A 20,074-nucleotide genomic window follows, 5' to 3' on the forward strand; every position below is an offset into this window, starting at 1 on the left:
ACAGACTAGATTCTCCTTCCTGCTGTAGGTCACCGAGACACTGAAATCTAGGTGCTGTGTGGCCAGCTGAGAGTGTGTTGCAAATCCTAAATGACATTTTACTTCTGATGGTTCAAAATGCCGCATTTTATTCCTTATGCAATAATGGTAGCATGATTGTGATTTCAGACCTGAGTAGATATTATATGAGATCCTGAAGTAAAAAGAAATAAAATAAACTAATTTACTTATTTCCAGAAAGAAGGGAGGAACATATTTTGGGATGGGAATGTATTCAGTTTTCCAACAGATATTTCAAACAATGGAAAATATTTTAATACCAGAATTATTATTCCCCCTCTCTCCCAAATAAATATTTCTGGCAAGGAAGGATGTTGAGGAAGATATACCTTTAAACTAAATTATGAAATAATGTGTATATAATTTATATAGATATATATGACTGCACATGAAATAATGAAATTCAATGAAAAGAGTGGTATATGAAAAAAAATAAGGCTTAGGTTGTTCAGAAGGTATTAAGAAGTTTGAACTTTGTATATAATGAGGCTTACATGTAGGATAATTTACAAATATTTCAGCAGAGTAAATGTAGCTTCCCGCATGCACTGGAGAATGTTTACATTAAAATAAAGCATACCAGTGATGCATGGTCCTCTTTGCTTCCTAACATTTTTTCCACCTTCCGTCCTTAGAGTTGATCCTTTCCAGACATTTAGATTTCTGACTGCCTTTTAACAAGGTTACTTTTCTGTAAATGTCTCCATGAAGGGTAAGATGGTCTTATTTAGAAGGTCCTACTTCAGGAAAGAGTGAACACACAGGGCTTTAGTACCAAGTTTGTAGTGACAGCAAAGTTGTGATTCTATTTGTGTAATTAGTAGACAAACAGAGTCTTGGTTTTGACTGTGTGTGTTTATTTGCTGTGATGCCCAGTACTTAAAAAAAGAAAGGATTTACAAGTGTTGACCTAACAAAGTTCTTTAAGCATGTACTTAGTTTTAAATGTGTGAGTAGCCTCACTTCAGTAGATTAAAGCATGTGTTTGGAGGTGGTTGTGTGTTTCTAGATGATCGACTTTACCTTGATTGTCTGACATTAAAACTGATAAAACAGTAACTAGGTCCTGCTTCACACGTGTCAACTCTTACTAGTTCCCCATGGCTTCTGTAAAGATAGTTGTGGTTACCTTCAGGCTCCAGTTGCAGAATAGAAGTGTATGTTAAAGTGAGTGCTAGTTTCTGCATACCTTGAGACTGTGAGTAAGTGCATATGAGCAGCATTGCCATGAGTTCAGCAAGCACTTCGGCAGGCAGGGCAGTGCCAGAGCCCTAATAAAAGACAGTTTGGTGCTGTAGAATGGGTTAATAAAGTCTCCTTTGAAGGGAATACACGGGGTCTTAACGCAGTTTTGAAAAACTATTGATTGATGTGCACTTAGGTGAAGTCATAAATGTTTTGGCTGCTGGTTAAATAGTAACAAACCGAATGTATGTATTTCACAAATGGAGGAAAAAAAAAGGGAAAACGCATGTGGTTATGATACAAATTGCAGCCTGTCTTTGGAAGGAGGGAGAATCTGGTATTTTTTCAGTGTAACTTTGCTTCAACCCTCAAGTTTTTCCTTTTCCTTCTCTTCCCTGTTTGGTTCGAATTCTTGGCAGACACATGCTTGCCTTTCTTCTGCATACACACTCTAGCAGTGTTCGGCTGCGTTTTGATGACCCCACTGCTTCGTTTCCTGGACTGTTACGCTACAGCTCTGTATCAAATTCTCATCACTCTGCATGGATCACTCTCTTCACTCTGTCTGTCAGCCAGATTCCTGTGCAAGGAAGGGCATTCCTCTAACCTTAGTGTAACCTTGTTATCCTTTCCACACTAACTTTCCTCTTGTCTCTATTTTCACTTTTAGCATACAGTCAGATCCTCTGTGCCTATAAATGAGTCTGTGCTGCTCTGTTGATCTACTCCACTTTATATCAGCCTAGGAACTGCTCTCAGTTTAGGCAGAAATCTACCTTGGGTTCTGTTTGAATAGATTTTTAGCTCTGACTCTGCTTTGAGAAACTATCTACCACATGCATTTAGAATTATTTAGATTGGAAAAAGACCCTTAAGATCATTGAGTCCAACCACTAGCCTATCACTGCCACTACCATTAGAGAGTACTGCTGGCTTGTATTAGGCCGTGCTCCTAGTAGGCATTTCCATTTTTTAACCCTAGGAGCAGCATTGTTACCGTCATTTTGCCTGTGTTGGGACCATGAAGGAAAACTGCAAACAAAGTTGTTGAAATCCTAGCCCTACCGACTAGAAGCCTTCACTAATGAGTGAGGCTGGGGCTCCACCTAAGAAAGTGTCCCAGTCAGGAGTTACCATGCACACGCCTTTGTCTGCAGCTGCTTCTATCTAGAAAAGGTGTCACACAGGAATATTTTTAAAACTCTGATTGCAAATGGTAAAATTGGACTTCCCCTTCTGTTTCCTTCTTGCTCTTTCTGTGACAGAACAGTAATACAGGCTGAGAACTTCAGAACTTGCTGAGCAATTACTGTGTCTAGTTTCCATCAGAAACTCACCAGGAAGTGAACGTCCGTTTCTCTAGGTGGCTTTGAAATTTCAGCCCATAGCACTGAGCATCAATTTGTCTTCATTTAAACTGCACTTTAAGTGCGGTTATTCTGGAAAGAGAAAATGTGCCTAGCCATAATGAAAAATAAAGAAGTATTGTTATAGCCACGTCCTATTTATGGAATTTCTCACTGGTGACTCAGAATGAATCATTAATGATTTCAAGTAAAAATGATACCAGTCTGTCTCCTCTCTGCTTGCAGCGGGTGTGTGGGATTTAACATTCTGGTGAAATAACCAGTGTTTTCTGTTCATGGGCTCTGAGATCCCAACTTATTCACATTGGAACCATATGTTTGCTATAACACTTACTCAAAGACTTTGGAGTTGACCAAGTACATTCCTAGGAGCAGGTTGGAAGAAATGACCTGGAGCAGAGCCCTTGCCAGCTGATAATAGCTCAGGGGCTGAGCAGCTGCTAGGGAGATTTATGAAAGCTTTTTTTCCGAGTGGATGAAGGTGGAAGTCATTCCACTTCTTATTACTGTTTCTGCTTTCAGAGCAGTGGAATTGCCCTCTATACTGAATTAAATTCATAGACGTGGTTATTCCCAGCCATCACTTCTGCTGGTGCGAAAAGGGGCAGATTTTACTCTGTTGGATTTAGTTGAATGGTCTGGATGGTTCCCAGCACTTTAGAAGATCCTTTTCCTTGTTCCTTTGCCAAGTATTAACCCCTTAGATTTAAATTCTCCATGTCAGTTGTCTCCCTAGGTCTGGGAGTCGATTAATTTTCAATTGGGTCAACTGTTTATGAGAGTGAAATGGAAAAGAGGATTTTTTTTTTTTTTTTTCCCCCTACATAATCTTTGTATGTCACAGAAACAAGTACCACAGAACAAAGCAATCGTTTTGTGCTTCTGAACAAGGACTTTGGCAGTAGTGTATTATGGAAGTGTGTTTTGCTATCTTTAGAAAAAAACAATCAACATGTGGTTTAATAATGAGTGCAGTTGCCTTTGTGATTTTAACTTGGCTCTTGTTTGTGCTGCATTATGATTATGGCTGATAGCATAAAGTAGATTTTCCACTGATGCTTTTTTAAAAAAATGTTCTTCTGTGTTTGTTTCCCATGCTGAAAGTACTTGTATATGGGGCGAGGGGAACAGTAATGTGAATTTCTTGTTCTTCCATTGTGCTTTTTTTTTTTTTTTTTTTTTTTTTTTGTGACGGAGAAGACAAGAATGCTCACAGCTGTCTCTCTGGTACAACTTCCTACTGTCTGACCTTGTCAGCTCCACATGCCCCCTCCAATTCCTGCTGCATTTAATGGTTGTTTTCATATTGGATGCTCTTACTTATTTCCTTATCCATTATGTGAAAGAAGCCTTGTGTTGCTTTCACCTTCATACCATTGTGCTTCTTGGGTCTTCCTGAAGATACCTTTACAATCTTGATAAGATAGGATAGTTTTAGTGGATGGTGATGAGGAAAATGTTTTGGTGCGTATAAGATACTTGGTGGTTGAGGGAGTTTGCTTTCCTTTTGACAGACTAAAATTTTTACAGCATTTTGGGCATTTAAAACACAAAATAATTCATTGCAGGTGAGTAGAAAGTGCAATGCAGAGAGCCCAACATCTGCAGACATGTCTCCAGAGTTTCAGGTGTCCACGAAATTAGGCACATGAAGAAGTGTTGGTTGAACTGGCTTGTCTTGCTTCAGGGAGGATTCTGTGACAGAGACAGGGATTTAATCGACTTCTCCACAGTGGTGTTCAGCTGATTTAAACAGGTCTCTATTTCAGAATGACCATTTTGAGGATCTGGGTTTTCATTTGTAGTATTCTTGCATAATTACTTGATTTTTTTTCTTTCCCCTACAATAGTTGTTACATATGTATGTTTAGTTTTAAAATGTAAGTGTAATATTGTTTCCTTGTTAACTGTGCGTGGCTTACTTTAAGGAATCTGTGTTCTTATCAAAGACAGAATATGATTATGTCCTTAAAAAGAATACAACTAACTGCAAAATTTATTGAATTGTCTGAAATTAAAATTACAGTCCTCTTTTCTCGGATGTGAATAAAACCACTTGGTATTATAAGGATTGAAATTAGTATCTTTGTGGGGGAGAGCAGTGTGTAGAATCTGCCACCAGATTGTTTTTCTCATGATACAAAATTTTTTCTGCTGCTCTTAACTTTAATATAATTCGCTAAAGCTGTTTCACTTTTTGGATAGACGATGGGAAGGTGGAGATCCAGGTGTATCGAATCAGAAGACACCAACAACTATCCTCCTGACACCAGAGAGAAAGTTTCATAGCTTTGGGTATGCAGCAAGAGATTTCTACCATGACTTGGATCCCACTGAATCGAAGCACTGGTTGTATTTTGAAAAGTTTAAGATGAAGCTACATACCACCAGTGTAAGTAATAACCAGCTCTCTTGGATAATTGTGCATCTGCTACTCAAATCATCTTCTGTGGACAGTGCTAGATTTTGCCTAAAGATTGTGAACTAGATGTGAAGCAGCTCTATTTCTAAGTTTAGAGAGTAAATAAAATAAATTAAACTTCTCAGTTAACATTATGATTCATTTTGTTGCGCACTCCATTTGGCGAATGTATTTGGCCAGCCTTCTTTCTAGATCTTAAAAGTTCAATATCTGCTTTCCTTAGATCATCATGTCTTAATTTTCCTGGGTGAGATTCATACCTGTCTAGGGAGTCTCTATGAGGTTCATTTGTTCTATTAATTTACTCAGAAAACAGAAGTAGAATATAAGAGCCATACTGATCTCTAGTGCAGAGGAGCATATTTACCCAGAGATCATTATCACAACTGCAAGTGCAAATCATGCTGAAATTTGACATTATTCCTACTGATTATATTTTAGTCTTTAAACTAAGCTATTCTTGAGTTTTGGGACTTGGCCAGTACTTTCTGTATTGAGATGTTTTCTGGTTTCATGTGTTGGTGGGAAGCCAAAAATCTATGCTTTTAACCCTTTAACTTGGATTAAATTTCTTACATATGCAGCTTTGTTGCAATTAATTACAAATACATTTGTTTTAATTATTTAATATTTAGTCCATATTTCTCTCTCTGCCTGCAGTTATTTGTAGACATGCTAGGTGTTCAAAAACAAAGTCTAAAATAAGCAGCGAATGTCATGCTCCAGGAAATGCAAGTGATTACTTAGATCCTCTTCTGAACAATTTTGTCACTTTTTCCTAGCCAGGTGGATAAAGAATTCCCTTTCCTCAAGCAGTGGGAATTAATTTCATGTTTACCTTTTCCTTTTAATAACATCCAGTTATTTTCTTTCATGTAGAATCTTTCCATGGAGACAGACCTGACAGCTGCAAATGGCAAAAAAGTCAAAGCACTTGAGATATTTGCTTACGCTCTACAATTCTTTAAAGAACAGGCATTAAAGGTAGAGTAATGCTTCCTTATCTTGATTTTCTATATTTATAACTGGTATAAATGTGAACTTAACACATCTAACCTTGCCAAGCTTTGACCTCAGCAGTATTTGATGTAAACAAAGCAAGGCAGCTGTAGAAACTCTAGGCAGGCTGTGGACTCTGGAGAGCTCACAATAGCCTGAAGCGATTTCCCCTGCACAGAGGAAACTCGATTCAATAACATTAAGTGTATCACTGTGATGCAGAGTTCTGAATATCTTCTTACTAGCTTAAATATTTTTTTTACTGCTTTTTTTTTTCATGAAAAAAATGTTCATTCGAAAAGAGAATTTAAAAGTGCAGGAGCTGAAGCTCAGGAATTAAATTTGAGACTAGGTCCTGTCCTCATCCCCTACACTTCCGCTACTGGGATAATGGGTTGTTATGTGTTCACTCAAGGTTCTCTCATGTTCAGGAGCTGGCTCTGTGAAATGCAGTAGCCTGGGCACCTACTGATGTCTCCTGCCCTAACCTGACTTTGTCTATACTGGTTAAGCAAAGGGAAGACGGATGAGCTGGATTTATTTTGTGATAAAAAGATTATTAAAAGGTCATTTTTAATTTGATGACTGGAATCTCACTGTAAATCTGAGGTGTACAAGCTGGCTAACCTGGTGGAAATGGTGTAATTAGGCTAATGCGATGATCTGTACAGGCTACTTGATCGCACTGAGAGGTTCAGTGTATTACCATATGCCAAATTTTGCACCAGCACGGATACATAGCCTCCATTACCTGAACCAACTCAGGTACCTTTGCACAACGCTCCCTTTATTCTGTTTTACACTGTTAAACTGCAGTGTGTGTGCGCCAAAGAGCTGCAATTAGGCTATGGTATGTTGCCCTGATCCTGAATGCATGTTTATCTAGAAAATCTAGCAAGCAATAAGGAGAAACAAACAAAAAAAAGACATGTTTTGGTGTTTGATTTGTAAATGTGTTCTGATGGACTGCCTCCATTTATGCCTCCTTTTTTTTTTTTTTTTTTTTTCCCTACTGTGGTTGGTGTTGGTGGGAAAAATGCATTCTGTTTTCCATTTCCCATTTGAAAAGTTGCAATACTAATATCTTGTGATATTCTCCTTGGGTCACAAGATTGTTTTGCGTATTCTCCTGTGAAATACACGTCCCCAGTAAACAGTTGTTGGGATTTAAATTATCATGTAAACAGTCAAATGTGAGTTAAACATTGCCTTCAAATGGGCAACTATAATGTCAATATAAGCATAGTATCATAGTTGCTAGGTCAAATCGGAATATTTGTCCATGCAAGCGTTATTTAAAATAGCCTTGTTGTTAAGAACTAACCTACTTTTTTGAATGGGTTTAACTTATTCTCTGTGAGCTGTCAGTCTATTCTTTATGGCTCCAGAGAAACAATCCTACCATTACAACTCAGATTCGTTGTCTTGTCTCAAAGACTTAGTTAACTAGATTTTAGAGTTGATTGTGGAGTCACAGACTTGAACCTGTGTGTAGTCTGGGGAAATTCTTAGTGAATATGAATGCTGTTGGGTACAGTCCCATGTATTTGCTGTGCTGCCTGTTCAGGGCTATATCCTTTCCTGATGGTAATAAATAAATCCCTGTGATTTGTGAGTGTATGCTGAAACTAATTAGACGAGTGATGTAAATGAACTGTTACTAGGACTATAATTTGTCCATTCCTAGTGCCCCGTGCAGTATAAAGGTGCTACTTTTCTAGCATGGATTTTTGAACTGCAGCATAGCTAAACAAACACAACACCTTGGCACAGCACATGCAGAAGCTTTTTTTTTTTTTTTTTTTTTTTTTTTTTTTTTTACATTCTGAAGGCCCGTTGTTCACCTTTCTAAATTTCCATCCAAACAGGGAAAGGTTCAGATAGGACATATGGTAATGACATTTCACTTGGAACCTTTCCCAAAACATGTCAGTATATCACCTAATTTGCAAATGCAATACAGACTTTCCTCTATTTAAGGAAAAAAAAAAAGCACAATAAAAGAACTAAACTAGCCTTGAATGTTTGCTTAAAGTAAAATTTTCAAGGAGCAATCGGTCATATTTTTTAAAGGGTTTAACTGTAACTTCCCCTTGCTAACTGATTTGTAAAAATCTGATTTAAAGGTAAGTGGTGTATAAAGAAGTCATTGAAAAGTCTGGATTGTAAAACACAATGTTCATCAGTGATACCTCAAATATTTTCCTGTGTATTAATCCAGATGCAAGTGTGAATTATTCAATCTAACAGCAAATCCCACACTATGAGTAAGAATGTACATAAATGTTCTGCAATATTAAGCAGTGCATGAGCTGCTTTTGGAAAAACTAACTTCTGCTTCATGTTAAGCAGTAAACTTTTCTATAGGCCTCTCCTTGAGCAGGCATTAACCCTAATCCCAGCTTTTGGCATAGTAAAGCATTCTTGACAGATTGGCAATAAGTCTGATTTGTAGCATAGATGTAGCAGGAAAAACATTGAAAGGAGAAAGTTTGTTACTGGAGCCAGCAGAAAATAATGTTTCCTGATAAAGCTGACAACCATCATTTTGTGTTCACCTCTATTTTCCTTTTATTTAGGAGCTCAGTGACCAAGGAGGCTCAGACTTTGAAAACACTGAAGTAAGATGGGTCATTACAGTGCCTGCTATTTGGAAGCAGCCTGCAAAGCAGTTTATGAGACAAGCTGCCTACAAGGTAAGGTTATAGGCTGAATGTAGAAATGCTTCTGTAAAGCCCTAGCTGATAGGCCAAATGATGAAATGTATTTGGGACAATTAGCTCTAGTATAAACTGTATAGAAATGATCTAGAAAGGAGTCAGACTAGAAGCATTGAAAGCGAAATTGACTTTACCAAGCAGTAGCTATAAGTCGTACATATTCACCTCTTAAACGCCTTTTTCTTTCTATTTACTTTTATATATTGTTGTCCCCTGCAGACTGATGATTTAGTCGTCTTGTACACTGTATTTCTGCTGAATTCAGTGCACATGCAACAGATGCAGTTTTGAGACCCAAGGGAAAGCTGATTTTAAAACACTGGATGTGGTTTTGTTTTCTTCCTTTTTTTGGGTCATCATAGACTTTTAAAGTTAAAAAAAAAAAAAAAAAAAAAGGAAGAGGAGGGAAAGCAAAGAACCTCCTTGGTGGGACTTTTTTCCAGTTCTCATTTTCCCACAGTAGGAATGAAAGGACTGTGAACCGGATAGTCTGGATATAAAATTAAATTCAAATGTTATTTTCACCAGTAAGAGGTTTGTCTGCATTTAACTCTTTCTCCCCAGCCCCCCCAAAATATGTGCACTTTCCATATGCATATCCTTTATTTCCAATTCAGTTTGCATCTTTGATACATGAGATGTACACATTCTTTTCATCAGGATATTCATTTTCTGGTTCGTTTTATTTATTTTTAGTCAGAGACTTGCGTAACCCATTGGCAGCAGCTATGCAATGCACAGTTTGTAGAATATCTTGTAGTTCATGAGTAATTTGCAGAGGGCTCCTGGGAAGCTCCCAGATATTTCTAACTCTGTTTCTAACTATCTCTAATGTTGAGCAACATTTTTCTCAACAGTCTTTATTGTGGGATTGCTAATGCTAGTGCCAGAAGCAAAACACTCTTAAAGTTCTGATGGAAGGACACATTTGTAGGTAAATCTGAAACACTAGAGACCCATTCATTATCTTTGTATATTGTTGTCTGCCTGCTGTCTGTGTGCATGTGTGCTCGTGAACCGGGAGCTGTGTAAGGAGCAGGGCAGGATAAGGTAGATCTCTTGGCATTTCTCATTTGTGGCACAATGGAATGTTGTTAATTAGTGTCTGTGTCTGTGGCTGTCTCTGTGATTGTGTACTTTTATCGGCAGGGTTGATAAATAGCAAGGACTGACAAGGCTTTTGACTTCGACTGTGTGATCAATTGCAGCAAAACATAAGAGTTTAGGGAAATGGTTGATGTTTACTTGACACACACGGTTTTTTGTTTTTTGTTGTGTTTTTTTTTTTTTAAGTCATGGGGATGAATAAAGAAGCACAGAAAACTGAGAGTTCTGCATTGCCATTCAGTGTTTCAGATTCCTATTGCTGGATCCAACATCTTCCTCAAACCAGTATGTACAGACGGATCAGAAGTTGCAGCCCTTGTTGCTAGCTATTGGGACATCCAAACACCATGAAAATGAGAGCTTCTTGTAAGAGTAATCAGGGCATCGAGTAAAGTGTGAAAAGGCAGTGGTAGAAACTTTGTTACTGGAAACACACTGAGGTACAACCACTCATCTAAATTGGGAGTTAACTAGTGGAAAATCGTTATGAGCTGTGGAAATCTGCTTGAATTATCTGTGGCAAGCTCTAAGAGAACAAAAGTATTAATGGCTTCAGTTATTGGATCATAATGTAAAGCCCAGCCTTTCTGGAATGGTTAAGTGGTGATGTAGGCAAAGGTAAATATTACATGGAATTACTAAAATCAAGTAAAAAGTGTTGTAGGTCTGCATCTGCATTCAACATCCATCAGCTTTTGTACAGCCTACAATCTTAATGCCTCCCTGACATCCGCTTGTCTCTGGTTTTCCTTAAAATATTGCTAACCTGGAAAACTTAATCTGCCCAAGGGCTTCTGCGATTCCCCCTTCTAGCTTCGGTGCTGCTTTCTCATTCGAATGAGTCATCTGGGTGTTCCCTTCAGCTCACAGTTCTTCCTCTCTCTTTCAAAATCCTAATTCTGTCTGCACGACAGCTTTTCTGTCTGTACATACTGCTGAGCTTTCATCAAAGCTGTTGCTGATTTTGCATCTTGGTTACTGCAACATCATTTCCTTGGCTTTGGCAACCTGGCCTGTTTTAAAGGGGTTTGTAGTCTCACATTTGACAGGGAATCAACCTATATTTGACTCCATCTGTGTTATCTCAGGCATAAGCTGCATGTCCCGGACGTGAACATCTGTAATGCTAACTCATTTTCCTCCTCTGAGACTCTCTCTAAAATGCCATTTTTTTCATGCCTACAAAAGCTTGACCAAGATTGACCTACTGATATGTGAAAACTGCTCCTCATTGCTTCTTGCTGTTACCCTGCCTGCCCCATCTGTATTCATCTGTTGTACTTTTTGCATCCTTAACTCTTTTTATATTTGAGTTGTTACCTCATGAAGCAGGTTTATTCCCATTTGTCTTCCTCTCTGGAGCCTCCTGAGAGACTAAGTCTGGTAGGCTATAGAGAGCTGCATGTCCTTACAACCTTACTTTGCTGAATCAAAATTACTCTCCTCCTGAATAACAGTCCACAGATGCTTCTTCCTGTCCCTCATGCTAAAGTCCTGTGTATCCAGAGATTGTTCTAAAGCTGTGTACACCTGTTGAGGTCTGGTCACATTTAGAGAGAGCTCTGTGGCAAGAGCAGAGGGTCATCTCTGCAGGACCCATTTTGACTAAATTTCCTTTCCCAAAGCTTGTCTGCTGGGACTAGTGTACATTGCATCTGTGTTCATTACATCCTAAATAATGACTCTTAGGATGCGTCTGTCAGGTTTCTCATTTCCCCCACCAGTGAAATATAAGGCATCGTAAATAGTGTTAACTTTTCTTGTTGCTGTGTCCTAGTTGTTCCCTTTCAAATTCTTTGCTTTGGTGAAGTTCTGTCAGAAGTGCTGTGTTTACCAGTCTCGGAAGGACTCCCTTTCTCATGAAGAACTCTCATTGTGAGTAGCAAATTCGAGTTGCTGATACTTTTTCTTATTTTGGAGACTTTGGCAGAGTGGTACAGTTGGACAGCATGTGGGAGGACTCCATCCCGTTCATGTGGGTGGGACCTGCCCTTATTCTTGTCTTTGCAAAAGCAGCCAAATGCAACGTGTGCTGGGCTCAGGGTTTAGACCCCAACATGAAAATATGGCTTAGGTGTGGAAACAAGCCACTTCAAGCTTGTGAACCTGGCCTGGAGCTTACAGCCTCATCAGAGTGACTTGTGAACACGGACACAAAACCAGGATCCCACCTCTGTGTCATCCGAGATTGTCCTGACACAAGAAAATGCAGTGTTTTGTTAGTCTTGTATTACTGCTGAAAAAAGAATCTAAAATAAGGCACGTGTCCTCTAATGGAAAGGTGAAACTCTAAAAGTATTCAAGAATATTTGTGTAGAAATCCATTGAATCTAGGTAGGCGTGAATTGTTGGTTTAGTCTTAACAGCACTGTGCTGTCTCAATATATTACTATGACCGGTACTTTTAATCCCTTATCCAAATGAAATTCAGGCACTGTAGATTGTTTATTAGAGGAACACAGGATCCGATATTCTTGGCAGAGTGTTTCTTCTTAGTAAAGCCATTCTTCCAGCTCATCTTTCAATACAAATTCTTTGGGCACACTAAGTGTAGAGCAGAATCTGCAGGCTGGAATTCCATGAACATGCCAATAAGAATAAGGTTTTAAGGAAGAATTTGGAGTGTGACAGGAATATGTGAATGCAGAAGCTATAAAATAAGAAAGCAAAACATGGCATACAAAGAACACTCAGGGCAGAGCGAAGGAAGAATAGTGCATTTTCATAAACTTACCCAAAACATTCTGTAATCTTACAAACACCAATTAGGTGGGGATATTGAGAGTTCTTTTTTTAATATGAACTGTTGGTTTTGAAATGGAGTTCTGCAGCTCTCAAGTAGATTTGTATTCCAATTACAAATAGCAAATTAAATTGTTTGCATGGTAAGCTCGTATAAATAAACATAGAGGCAGTCTAGGTTATAGGGTTAAGCATGTGCGCCTGGAATTCCAGAGGCTTTCTTTAACCGTCTCTGAATCTTTATTAATGTTTTCACATCAATTTTGTCATGGAATGCTTGTCATGAGAATTGTTTAACACATTGTGTTCCAGGGTTACATTACATTACATTGATCAGTACTACCCTGCTCTGTAGAAACCTGCAGAGAAAAGTAAACAGTTTGGTCAGAGAGTCATGTAATGGCACATAAAATCTCTTGCTAATAAAAACATGACATGAAGTACATTTGATTTTAAAAAGATGACAAGAGAGTCTTAACCAGATTGTTATCTGTGAAGGTGAGCTATTCTTATTCCTTTTCAATAATTTTCTTTGGCATATAAAACACATGCAACTGACATTTATTTCTCTAGGCACAGTGTAAGAGACTTCTGCTATAAACTACTTAAGGCAATGATGTTCAGGCATAAGCAACACAGGAAAGCTGGTGACTTCTTTGAAACGGTACTTGTTAGTGGAGGCAGACAAGGCACAAGTGTGTTAATACATCAACCATCCTGATTATTTGTAGCTTCTGGAGTTCTCTTGAGTTCATGCTTTCACTTTTGTGATATTAAGATCTTTTTAATCATAAGGATTAAAAAGTTCATGAAATGATATGTTGGGGAGGATTCTGCATCATGTAGCTGTGTTTAATTAGGAAAGGATAACTAACTGAGGAGTGAAGATTACAGAGTGGGAACTCAGCACAGTGGGAAATGTGTACTAATGGATCTTGATTATGCATTTCAATTACCTAGCCAGGTTCACATGAAAGCACAGGCAGTTGACAAAGCCATCTGCTAATCCAGTTTTGTGCATTTCTGTTTGTCCACTTCCATTGCACAAATTGGAATATTTGGACGCTTTCTTTTTATTTTTCTGAGCAAGTAAACCAGGAGATTTTCATAGCATTTTAGGTAGGAGTAGGTAGATGGATCTGTGCATGTCTTATAAAGCTGTAGAACATGTTTCTCAGGATCTTAGAAATTGCCTGAAAGAGCACTGGAGCTAACAGAAGTAGCCAAAAATCATAATCTTCCCTCTGCCTGGAGGGAAAACTGTGCTAGATGGGGGTTTCCAGACAAAAGAAGAAAACAACAGTCTGAAAGGCTTTAAACTACGATCAGGAGGAGTGGGGAGAGTGATAGAAGTCCACAAACACATATAAATCAGGGTGGACAAGATATAAAGCTCATGGGTAGGACCGTTTGTAATAAGGTCATGCAAGGGACCATGAAGGTGGGTAATAGATCAGCTGAAAAGGCATCTTAGGTGCTGCCGTTATTCAGTTACAAAGACAAATAAAGGAAATACAAGCTGGAAATAGAACTATAGTGAAAAATATTAAGGCAAAATCAGAAAGACCAAGGCATAAAAAAAGATGTAACTAATGATAAATAGAAAGCATATAGTTTTCTCGAGGAAACTGCCGTCAGTCAGGGCTACTTGTGTGTCTCTAATAAAATCAGCCTGAGCCATGAGGACCTACAATGAGGATATTTTGAAACAAAGCGAAGGGGAGAGCCTGAGACACTAAGAGGTTGCTTAAATAGGAAGAGAGTCAGGCTTTGCTGTTGTGGTAACTGGTGCATGCCCATGGTACAAAAAGCATTTCTACAATGATGTAACATGAAAAATTGAAAAGCTTTTGAGAATTTAATGGCTCCATTTTTCTAATGTGTGCTAGTCATAAAACTTGCAACTAATGTCTTCCTGCACCTTGGGGGATATAGTGTAATGCAGAAAAAAAACCTTGGTAATGCCATTCGGAGCTAAGCTTTCATTTACTGCACAAATGTGATCCGTGGCAACAGTCACTTGGGAGCAAAGCTGCAGCAACATCACAGTGGTGGAGGTATGGACTCAATGATCCCATTTATCATCCAACTGCCAACACGGCCTCTCCCTTAGCAAGTTATCGCTCAGCAATATGTGAGTCAGCTTTAATAATGCTGATTTGGAGTTATTTGTGGGCCCAATACTGGTGAAAATTTTGGAGGAATGAAAGGGCAGAGGCTGTGAGTGCACATCCTATCAATGCAGGTTTCAGTACAGAGGAGGAGAGAGGAGGGGGCTTATGGCAGAGACGTAGTCTCTGTGACTGCATCAGAAAGCATTCAGAGAGTGGCATGTTTGGGCTTTTGGATGCTGTCTTGTGCTGCTGGGAGATGTGGCAGCCTTTGCCCATCTCTGTGCAGTCTGTTGAACACAGATGTGAGCTCTCAGTGAGCCAGCACTGTGGCTGTGGCTGGTGCAGATCTGAGCCCAAGCTCTGGAGCTTGCTGATGTGCATGAAGAGGGGAGTCAAAGACTGAGGGGGCAGAACAGGCAGTGGGATGTGGTCGTTCCTCCTGATCCTCTTCCCAGACCTTCTCACAGGTGCAATATACACTCCTTCCCACTCTTTTATCTCTTTGATTTCTATCTCTCACCTGTGCCAAGACAGAATGCTGATTCTGTCCTTCCACGTTAGCCCTCAGGTCTGCAGAGCTCTGTAAAACCCTGACGCCACCTCCATGGGAAGTTCAGCACGAATAGACTTTTCCTTTGAGAAGTGAACAAATGACCATCAGTCCCTCAAAAATTAAAGATGTATTTGTTTCAATGAAAGCATAACTTTAGAAAAAACAGCTTGTACACATTTCTGGGCGGTCTTCTGTGTGGGCAGTCTGACAGTTGTAAAATAGTTCAAGATTGTCCCAAGGGCCTTTTTCTTTGAGTCATAGAACATGTCTGCTAGGTTTGGAGTAGGCTGACATTCGCCTGTCAGAGCTGTCACAGTACAGCTTTAAATTATAAACTTCCTTGGGTTTTTGAACTAAGACAAACCAATTAAAGGACTTCTCTGACTGAGAGAGGATGATATTTTGGAAGGCTTGACAGGAAGGAGCCCTTTTTGACAGCGTTGTTTTCTGCAAGAAGCCTTATGTACTTCAGCATGTGGACTAGAAGTATAATCTTAATCCTTGTATCATTTATGTAGTAAATACTGTATTCTTTCAATATTCCGCACTTCTGTTAGTGTCACATATAGGGATTTGACAATATTTCCGATTCTCTGTCCTCTCATTGCTCCTACTGCACAGGAGAGCCTCGTTTCCCTGAGCATAGAGCTCAGGAGCCCTTGAGATTATCTGCTGCTCTTCCTTCTCTGGATTCCATTATGCATTTTAGGAGTTTCAAAGGTTTGTATTATATCTTATGTTTAGTAAGTTTTATTGTCTTATAAATGAAAAAAGGGAAATTATAATACAAAATCCAGAAGACCTGATGAGTATGGGTTTTAATAATAGAATCAAACAGTGCTTACAGTCCCAAAGAATTCCAAGTTCAGGTTGAAAATACAAAGAATAGATTATAAAAATAATGTATAAAATATAAAGTATAGAAATGCACTAGTAAAGCAATCTGTACTCTTAGCTTTGTAACAGCAACCCCAGGAAGAATAAATTTAGGCAGTCTGACCATGGTTAGCAAAGGCATTTATCTTAATAAGACAGCCTAGTCATCTATAACAAATTGGTTCATCTAATCAGTGACCACACAGATGTTGCAGTTCTGACTGTAGCCAATGCAGCTCCACAAAATTCATTATTCAGAGTGTGCTGAAAGTAAAAGTCACACTTCATTACAGTTCCAGATGCCCCATTTATTATCTTGCTTTTCAGAATGGGATAATGCCCTAGTTTCTCAACAGCCATTAGGAGGGAGCAGTGTTACAGACTGTACTTTATTTCTTATCATAGGAGAAACTTTATTGATAGGTTCATAAACTGAAATGAAATATCAAATTGATTCTGCTTTGCTCCAAAGCAGCTTGCTGAGTAGCAAGATCAGGTATGTACATGACTGATAGCCAGCTTGATTATTCAGAATCCAAGCATGCCTCATCCAAGCAAATTTCAGCAACAGCTCCATTGTAAACCTCGATATTGAGTTGGTTACTAGAAATTGATGCACTTGCTTTAGAGAATTGTTTCACAAAGTTTGGTCTAAGTAACTTGCAAAATGTTATATAGGAAGCTTGTAGAAAAGCTGAATGCAAAATAATTGAGCTTCAAATCTAGGTCTGCTATTTTATTCTCATGCTTTTAAGCAGAAGACCATTTTCTCTCTATAACCAAATATAGGAAAATTAATTAAGAATTGAATTTTCCTCTCTGACAACATTGGACTGAGGCAGACTTTTTTTTTGGTGCAGATTGTATTGAAGTAGTAAACTCAACTTATGCATCCTTGATGCATTAAACTAATTGCTTTCCATATATCAGACCACTTTGTAAAGTGACTGATGGGCTGGTGTTTAAGGCTAAATGGCTGCTTAGGACTGTCATGCTCTTTATATTTTCAGATTTTAAAAGTGTAGCTTTCAGACTTTAAAAAAAAAAAAGGATACTGTGACAAATGTTTCCTTTTGATCCCAAGACACTTAAAAGTTCTAGTTGCAAAGATGACTAAACTCCATAGGGAAACCTGTGAGGCCCTGACTAACTGCAGGCATGTTATGGTGAGTCTGGTACTGCTGTCAAACTGTCAACACACGATGAGCTTCCTCTCACTCATACAGGCAAGAATTTCACATGGCATTCACAAAGACAAGGAATGAGAAAGTGTGTAGGTCTTTGGTGTTTGGGAAAGATTCCTACCAGCAGTTCTGGTCTTTCTTAGTGTGTAAATCTGCACCATTTTAGAATCATGGAAGTATTCATTGGAAGTGTTTGGAGATCATCTACTCTGACCTTCCACTCGAAGCAGGGTTATTGCCAACACCAGGTCAGCAGTAGCTTTGTTCAGACAAGTTTTAAAAATCTCCAAGGACAGAGATGCCTCTTCTGAGCAGCTGTTCCAGTGCTGCATCACCTTCCTAGTAAAAAGGGGTTTTTGTAATACCCAATTGGAACTTTACAAGCTGCAATATGTGGCTGTTGCCCCTTGTTATATCTCCTGGAAAGACCGAGAACAGTTGTACTCCGCTATCTTTGTAACTGCCCTTCAGATAGCTACAGGCACCTATTACATTTCTCCTTGGCCGCTTCTTTACCAGACTAAACAAACCCAGCTCCCTCAGGCTCTCCTTACCAAACGTGTTCTCTGGTAGCCCTGCTTGAACCCTCACCACTTTCTCCATGTCCCTCGTGAACTGAGGGGTGCAAGAGTCTTCACTTTAGAACTTTCACAGAGCTCATTCTGTAGCCATTACTTACGGAATTTAACCCTCACGTCCTTGTTATTTCTCAGTGTAAGTGCTGTAGTAGAGGGCTGTGATTCTAGTGGTTTCTTTGGAATTAATAATAGTTTACACAATGATTACGTATATTCATCCCAGCTTTTTGAAGTTGCTATCCAACAGTTTTTTCCACCATAAAACTAAGTCTAATTATAAATAAAATGCTAATCTAAATCTCTTGCCATTGCAACACAAATGTTCATGCACAAACTCTTAAATGGGAAGTAGCATCACTATTACCTGGAATTAATTTATATCTTGTCTGATGAAATTAACCAAACCAACTATATAGATGCAACTGTGAAGTACCTTATTGTCATCATCTATCATTTCACTTACAAACTCTTTACAGGAGTTCATAGCTTGTGAGTTCTGCCTTTGAAGTGTGAGCAGCGCTAAGTGCAGCCTACAGGAAGCCTGTGGGAAGGCTGTTTATTATCTGTGGCTTAGTTACTTTGTATGAGCTGCTGGTATAGGTGAGCCCTGGAAATTCAAAAAGCACTGCAAAGCTTACACTCTGGTATTTTAAAAGCAAGGAAAATTATGTAAAATATATAGTAACAATATCTACTTTGTCATGGCAGAAGGAAAGACACCTGGGGTCTCAGAGACATGTCTTGGGATAATCTCCAAATCCTCAGGACAATTTAAAGGCCGACATTTACACTGGGGTTTATCCTTCTAAGACTTTCCTGTTACTTAATCACTTATGCTAGTACAAAATGAATAAATGAAAATTGTTACAGGAGTCTCTTAACTTCCAGTTTTGTGCCCCCTCCGTTAAACCAATGTTTTTTCCACGTGTCATCTTTCAAAATATATATTTCCTTTGTCTACAAAATATAGTTACTAGTATTTTACCATAGCCTGAGATTTCATTTATGCTCTCTTAAGCAGTTTTCTCGCAGAAAGATGGGTGTCTTTGTCCTGTCATTTAACTGTACAGACAGGGAAGCTGACACTGAAGGAATTCTGCAGCTGTGATAATTATCCACTATGTTCTCACTTGTGAAATGCAAAATATCATCAGTGGCACCTGATCAGAATAGGATAAAGGACAGCCTATGCCACAAACCTAATTTTATCTCAACAGGCCACAACAGTGTAAGAATGTATGCATTTATTTATATGTGTTATGTATATGCATGTATGTATAGCAAATGTTGTTTACAAGAAAGCAAAAAACTCTTGGTTCTGTAAAGCAGAAAGTGCCTCTGTGACATGGTAGATGTCACGTCTTTGCAGGATCAACCACCACTCAAGCATTGTCTTGACTAGATTTTAAAAAAGAAAGAAAAGTCTTGGTTTTCATCTAGGCTCTTAAATCCTGAGAATGAATTTTCCAAAGGAGGGGAGCACCCAGCAGCTCTTCCTCCTGCCTTTGGCAAACCCAGCCTCTTCATGTGGTCTCTAAGAGGAACCTGGGTGCCTTTGAAAATCCTGTTTGTTTTGTGGCTGTTGAGCAATTTTAAGAACCTGTCTTTGAACTGATAAGTGGACTGAGCTAAATGAGCTGTCTGACCTCACTCTGTTCTGTTTATTCACTGTGCTTATTGTGCTGTGGTACTCTTCATCACTCTGAAGACTAACAGCAAAGCATCAAAGTACATGAAGGCATAGTGATTTTCAAACTTTTTTGTGAAGGCTTCTGAAGTCTCAAGACTGAAGATGTAGCAAGACTGCATGTGCTGTGCTTTTCATGCAGCTTTGTGATATCCACTAGCCTCACTCCCTGCCAACCCAGCTCCCCCTTACGTGCCTCTTTGTGATAATGCTGAGTCCTTTCCCATGTTGCTCATCTTCTTTCCTGGCATGCTCTGTCTCTGTAATTAGATCTCAGTTGTTTATTTGCGAGATCCCAGTTTGATGCCATAGAACTGGAGAAAGTGCTAGCTAGTGAAAAAAGGAGAGGATTAGAGAAGAGCTCACTTATCAAGGCACTAAGTGATGGTGTTATCATGAATCCCTTAACACAATGAACTGATTAGTTTAAACACTGTAAATTCCACAAGGCACTTAATTTCCAACTGCTGTTTTGTGTTG

At 38.9% G+C, this 20,074-nt stretch overlaps 1 protein-coding gene across 1 annotated transcript in view; it reads left to right on the top strand.

The window, feature by feature from the left end:
• The window catches only part of HSPA12A (heat shock protein family A (Hsp70) member 12A), a 57,135-nt gene that overhangs the window by 18,740 nt on the left and 18,321 nt on the right, over positions 1 to 20,074 (top strand). Inside the window, exons 4-6 of the mRNA XM_065639381.1 lie at positions 4,818 to 5,004; positions 5,914 to 6,018; positions 8,613 to 8,729. Coding sequence (XP_065495453.1) covers positions 4,818 to 5,004; positions 5,914 to 6,018; positions 8,613 to 8,729 — 409 coding nt within the window. The remainder of the gene's footprint in view (positions 1 to 4,817; positions 5,005 to 5,913; positions 6,019 to 8,612; positions 8,730 to 20,074) is intronic.

The sequence above is a fragment of the Caloenas nicobarica genome, chromosome 7 (genome assembly GCF_036013445.1).
Source record: "Caloenas nicobarica isolate bCalNic1 chromosome 7, bCalNic1.hap1, whole genome shotgun sequence".
NCBI lineage: Eukaryota > Metazoa > Chordata > Aves > Columbiformes > Columbidae > Caloenas > Caloenas nicobarica.